Source organism: Dipodomys spectabilis, unplaced genomic scaffold (assembly GCF_019054845.1).
Source record: "Dipodomys spectabilis isolate Male_0828 unplaced genomic scaffold, ASM1905484v1 ptg000125l, whole genome shotgun sequence".
Taxonomy (NCBI): Eukaryota; Metazoa; Chordata; class Mammalia; order Rodentia; family Heteromyidae; genus Dipodomys; species Dipodomys spectabilis.
Window position 1 is genome coordinate 20,110,251 of NW_024870802.1, and position 6,000 is coordinate 20,116,250.

Consider the following 6,000-nt stretch of genomic DNA (forward strand, 5'->3'; position numbering starts at 1 on the left):
TGACTTATATAAATTCTAGCTTTTTCTGAAACCCACTTCATTCCTTGGTACTCTATCCCATGCACAATATCTTTTCTGTTTACCTGATTAAATACAGAAGCAGCCAAACTCATCCTTTTCTTGTCTCTATAAATTCTGCCCCACTTTGGGCGTTCACTCTTTCCTCACCACTTTTCTCCTAATATTTAACAAATTTATAAGATTCTCTACTCCAACCTATAGACCTTAGTAAGTTTAATCTTCCCATAATTTGTACTGTCCTCCTTTAAATTCTTTATTCTACACGACAGCAGTTGATTGTCACTTATAGTCCTCAGAGGGCTTCTTGAGCATCTCTAACTAGAACTACTTTAGCAGCCATTTCTTTAATTCTCAACCATAACTGATTTCTACTGTGATTCATTCATTTAAACTGTACCTTCTCCAATCCTTTTCAAGTGCTGCTCCATGTGTGAAGTAGACTTGGGATAGGACTGAGGTTAAAAATAGACTCCCAAGCTGCAGGCACTGGTGGTTCATGCTTGTAATCCTAGCTACTCAGGAGGCTGAGATATGAGGATCATGGTTCGATGCCAGTCCAGGCAGGAAAGTCCATGAGACTCTTATCTCCAATTAACCACTAAAAAGCCAAAAGTGGAGCTCTGGCTCATGCTGAAGAGTGCTAGCCTTGAGCAAAAACTCAGGGATTGCACCCAGGCTCTGAATTCAAGCCCCGGGACTGAATAAAAAAAAAAAAAAAAAAGACTCCTGCATCTGGCCCCAAAGAGCTTCTAGTTCAGCACAGAAAGCATCAAATTTTCAATCTTAGCTTTATTGGAAAATTAAAAAAAAATCATTTCCCTGTCTGGTTCACGAAATTCCAAGTTACCAGGAGATTTTACTGTGCATCACTTGAAAACCTGTGACTTATGGTAAGATGTGGGAATCAGGACCTAACATTATCACCAAAAGAACTCTGGTCAGTCACTTTTGAGACCTGACTGGAACCTCTTTGGATAGAAATGGTCTTCCTTCACACTTAGAATGTATCATGTGAAAGCTTCCCTTCCCAGTATTCTCCTTCCAGGCCCGTGCCTTTCTTTAACCTCTAAGAGATAGTGTAAACTTGTCAACTTTTATTAGGGTCATCATAATCTGATCTACTGTTTATTTTCATGAGCTATCACTCTAAATTACTTTCACACTCTCATATAGATGATACAGTAACTTCTTTTTGTGTGTGTGTGTGTGTCATGGCGTTTGAACTCAGGGCCTGAGCATTGTCCTTGAGCTTTTTCACTCAAGGCTAGTGCTCTACCATTTTGAGCCACAGCACCACTTCTGGTTTTCTGGTAGTGAATTGGAGATGGACTTTCCTGTCCTGGGAGGTTTTGAACTTTGATCCTTAGATTTCAGCCTCCTCAGTAGCTAAGATTACAAACATGAACCACCAGCACCCAACTGATAGAACTTTGAAAAAGCCACTATTGCAGGATCACTTGAATCGAGTCATACTTAACCTAGAGATAAAGCTACTAACTGATACAAAAAGGAAGAATCACTGAAATGGCTCAAAGGAAAAGTTATGGATCACAATTAGGTTCCTAAAGAAACATCTGGGAGTTCTAGTTAATTCATGAGGAGGCTGAAAAACAATTGATAGGCCACATAGATCTCTCCTTGACCACTCTATTCCATCAACATGACAACCCCTCCAATACACCAAGGCCTTCCTCACCCTGGTAAACTCATCATCATAGTTCTCCTGCTTTCTTGCTCCCTGGAAGAACTAAGCATATACTTTTTTGACCTGGACTTTTCATTGCTATAGCTCAGAATTTTGAAAATCTCCCTGATAGCATACATACATACACACACGCACACATGCGCGCACACACACACACACACCCCTACAGACATGGTATCAATGTTCAAAGACCATGTAGGCACTTTGGAATCACAAGTTTTTCCATTCAACCTTATCCTGTTTTGTCTTTTCAAAGTTTAATTCAAGATTTAAAAAAGTTTTTCTGAATCCTTTTCTTTTTAACAAGTATTATAAATTCACAATTCTTTATTTACAATTCCAAATCATATAAATTCTTCAAACAGAAAATGTTTTGCAACTCATTCAGTGGAAGACTTGAAATATGGGGCTGATTTTTTTAGGTTACCATAAACACACATATATTGTTTTGCAATTTTAAACATGCTGGATTATGGGGAATGGTCTGACACATACATCATTGTAGGTATTATATAAGATATGTGTACAGTTTACTTTCACAAAATCTGAAAAATTTGAAATTTCAAAGCCCACAGGCTTCAGATAACAGATGTTAGACCTACATAATGCACCAATTTCTGAAAAATTTTAGTCTAAACCTTCCATTTTAGTTACACACTGAGATATATATAGATTTGGGGGGGGGAATGCTTGCTTCAAAAACTAAGCTACCAGCACAACTATGTTTATTGCAGCATTATTTACCATAGCTAAGATATGGAACCAACCCAGATGCCCCTCAGTAGATGAATGGATCAAGAAAATGTGGTATATATACACAATGGAATTCTATGCCTCCATCAGAAAGAATGACATTTCCCCATTTGTTAGGAAATGGAAAGGCTTGGAAAAAATTATATTAAGTGAAGTAAGCCAGGCCCAAAGAAACATAGGTCCCATGGTTTCCCTTATTTGCAATATCTAGTATAGGTATGAGTCAAGCGGAAAAGGTCAGATAATGTGATGTTAGGAAAACGAACCCTTAAATATGTATTTTAATGTTTTTGTTTCTTTCATGCATGTGTTTCTAACGCATTTGTAAGATTATTTCTTTGTTGCTTTGTATGTCCCTCCCCCACAGTGTAACCCCCACTTTCACTATATTTGATGTCAGTATAACATGCGGAGGAGATGGGGACAAACAAGTCGTTTAAGGATTCAGGTGGACCTGTTGCAACAATGAGAAGTACAAAATGTCATGTCAAAACCAGCTTTACAATGTCGGTGTAGGGGGGGAGGGGGTATGATTGGGTGGGGGGGAGGGGGGAGGCTGGGAAGGGAGGTGAAGGGTAAACAAAGGAGGAGGCTGCAATGCTTGGTAAGAAATGTATGCATTATCCTGCCCATGTAATTGTAACCCCTCTGTACAGTATGTTCTCAAATAAAATAAAATAATATTTAAAAAAAAAAAAACTAAGCCCATAGCACGTATATTTACTTTTTTTTGAAACAGCCACCTTAAAAATATGAAGTAAGGCCTTTCTATATAATAAACTCTAAAAACCTAGGGTAACAACAGAAGGAACCATATCTACAAACAGTTGGGTAACAAATTCCTTCAAAGCATCTCCCAAAGTAATCCCTCTTCAGTTGCAATTTACCAATCAATTGTAGCTAAATTTGTTAGTGTGTGCCATCGGGGTCCATTGGTTTTTAAAAAACAATTTCAAGTTGTCACAGACCTTACACATTTTTGAGAAACATTACTCAAATCAAAATGTTATTCTAATACTAATTCTTTAAAGAGGAGTAAGCTATTTTTGTTATTTCTTAGTCATTTCGGAGGGAGGTTTTAAGGAACTAATTGCAAGTAGGAATTTTAAGATGTATAATAGTCCCTAAACTTTTACTATTTCGTCGTGCACGGCAAGTCATGATCTTTAAATACATCGAAGCAAACTTCCAGAAAAGTATTTAAATATTATGTTCAACAAAAAACCTCAAAATCAGGGCTTAATTTCTTTTTCCTTATTATATTCCAAAGTAACCAGAATCATAACCACCAGTACAAACAGTGGAAAGGGAAGGAGGGAAGGGGGGAGGGGAGAGAAGGAGGGAGGGAGGGGTGTCCCATGACATCATCTGGCAATCTGTAGTTTGAGGGCTGACAGCACTTTCTAAATAACCTAACCAAAAGGCAGTTGGGAAATCATCTCTATCCAGCTTAGATAACTTAAAAAGAGTTTCAATAAAAGGTTCGAAAAAGCTTCTCACTCCCGTAAGTCACATGCTCTGTAGGAAAAATGACTGAGAAAAAGACGACCAAGAGCATCACGGATGCACTTACCTCCCACCACGCTGACGGCCCCGGAGAGGTCACCATCCGGTGGGCACTCCAGACAGAGCCAATTCCAGGGGAAGGGGGAAGGGAACGCAGGGCACAGCCACGCGCGATCTCGGCGCCCAGGGCGGGCGGGCGGGCGGGCGGGAGGGCAACCTCGGTGGGAAACCCACTCCCGCCCGGCCGCCCCGGTGCTACCTGTGCTCACCCGACAGGACGCCGGTCCCGAGTGGCGGGCGGCTGCCTCCGCGAGGTTCGGGGTGGGGTGCAGGGAGGGGGGTCGGGGCTCAACCCCACCGAACCGTCAGCGGACCCCCCCACCCCCGCCAAGTATCCAGGGCCGTCCACGAGGCTCAACTCCGTGCATTCCGTCCCCGGAAAGGGCGGCCCGGGTGCATTCCCCGAGGGAGCCCTGGAGGAGGCGCGGGTACCCGGATGCCCACCCTCACTTCCCGACGTTCGCCGTCGGGGCGCCCCGTGGGCCCCCCGCCCCCGCCCCGCACCTACCGCGGCCGCCCCGGCCGGCACGATGGGCGGCAGCCGCTCGCGCTCCGGGTCCTTCCCTTTCTTCTCCTCTGAGGCGGCCGCCGCCACCGCCGGCGGCGCGGCGGGCAGGGGTTCCCGACCCGCCTCACTCATGTCGGGCCGGGCGGCAGGAGCGCGAGGCGGCGGCGGCGGCGGCCGGACGGCTGCTGAGGTTGGCGCTGCTGCTGTCGCGGCCGCGAGAGGGCTCTGGGCGGCCGCTTCCAACCGCCGCCGCCGCCGCCGCAGCCACACCGCCCCCGCCCGCGCTCCGCGCGCGCCCTGGTCGCGCGCCCCGCCCGCCGCCCCACTACCACCACCACTCTGCGCGCGCGCCCGAGGCCGCCGCTCCGCGCGCGACCCGCACACGCGCGCCTCGCCTACCGCCGCCACTCTGCGCGCGCGCCCGATGCCTCTGACCCCCCCCCCCTCCCGCGCGCGCCCGGCCCGCGGACTTGGCCTCGCGCCGCTCCCGCCGCCGTCTAGCCCAGGCCTCCCCGGGCCCGGTCTCGCCCACTGTCGGTCAGAGCCGCGGGTCGCCGCCACCTCGTCTATCCCCAGGGCTCGCCGAAGGTGCACGCCGCACGCCCTGCCGCCATGTTGCCGCCGGAGCTGCTGAGGAGGGGACCCCGCCCCGGGGCCGCGCACCGGGCGACCCGGCGAGGCCTGCGGAGGTCGGGCGGGGATACGGAGCGCCCCAGCGGCACCTGTGGAGCGACGCGAGGCACGGTCCACCGTTCTCGGATGTCCCCGGCCTCAGGTGCTCAGGGGACTGGGCTGGTGGCCCGCGGCTGTTTTCCTCCCCACTGCCCTCGAAGCCCTGTTCCTAGGGGCTGCTGCCTGCCCTTCTTTCCCGGCCCACCCTCCTCCCCGTTCCTCGGTGCTCCAGCAGCCTCAGTGTACAAAGAAGACGGGGCGTGGGGGGGGGGGGATTTGCGTCCCCCACCACACAGACAGACCGACCGACACACACGCGCGCGCGCGCGCTCGCACGCACTGCCGGGACAGCCAGGCCACACTTTCCATTTCTGTTCCTCTCATCCCTCTTGTGACTGCCAAATCCGCCTCTCCCTTCCCGTCCCCTGGCGCCTACATTTCTCTCTTCCCCCATCCTTGGGCTGCCTCCGATCCTTGTTCCTTTCCGTTTATAAATCACAGATGGACATACCCAAACTCTGCCGCATAATCCTTAATAGCAGATCATTATAAGGACATTTGAAATCATGATATTAAAATATCCCCCACCTCCACCGCCAAAATACGTAGACAATTTCCTTTCCTTTCTTATCGCCCCCTCTTCCTTTTTGCAGTCTACTGGAGTGGCAGAGACACCTGCTGATCCAAGGGGAACGCGAGCGTAAGAATGAGCTGTACTGCTTACTTAAAATAGAAAATTTCTCGACATTCAGGTCTTTGGATTTTTTAGGTGAGA

The 6,000-nt window shown here is 48.4% G+C and overlaps 1 protein-coding gene across 1 annotated transcript in view; it reads right to left on the reverse strand.

Moving 5' to 3' along the window:
• The window catches only part of Hectd2 (HECT domain E3 ubiquitin protein ligase 2), a 70,660-nt gene extending 65,975 nt beyond the window's left edge, over positions 1 to 4,685 (reverse strand). The window contains exon 1 of the mRNA XM_042689310.1: positions 4,554 to 4,685. Coding sequence (XP_042545244.1) covers positions 4,554 to 4,685 — 132 coding nt within the window. The remainder of the gene's footprint in view (positions 1 to 4,553) is intronic.
• Between the last annotated feature and the right edge of the window lie 1,315 nt (positions 4,686 to 6,000).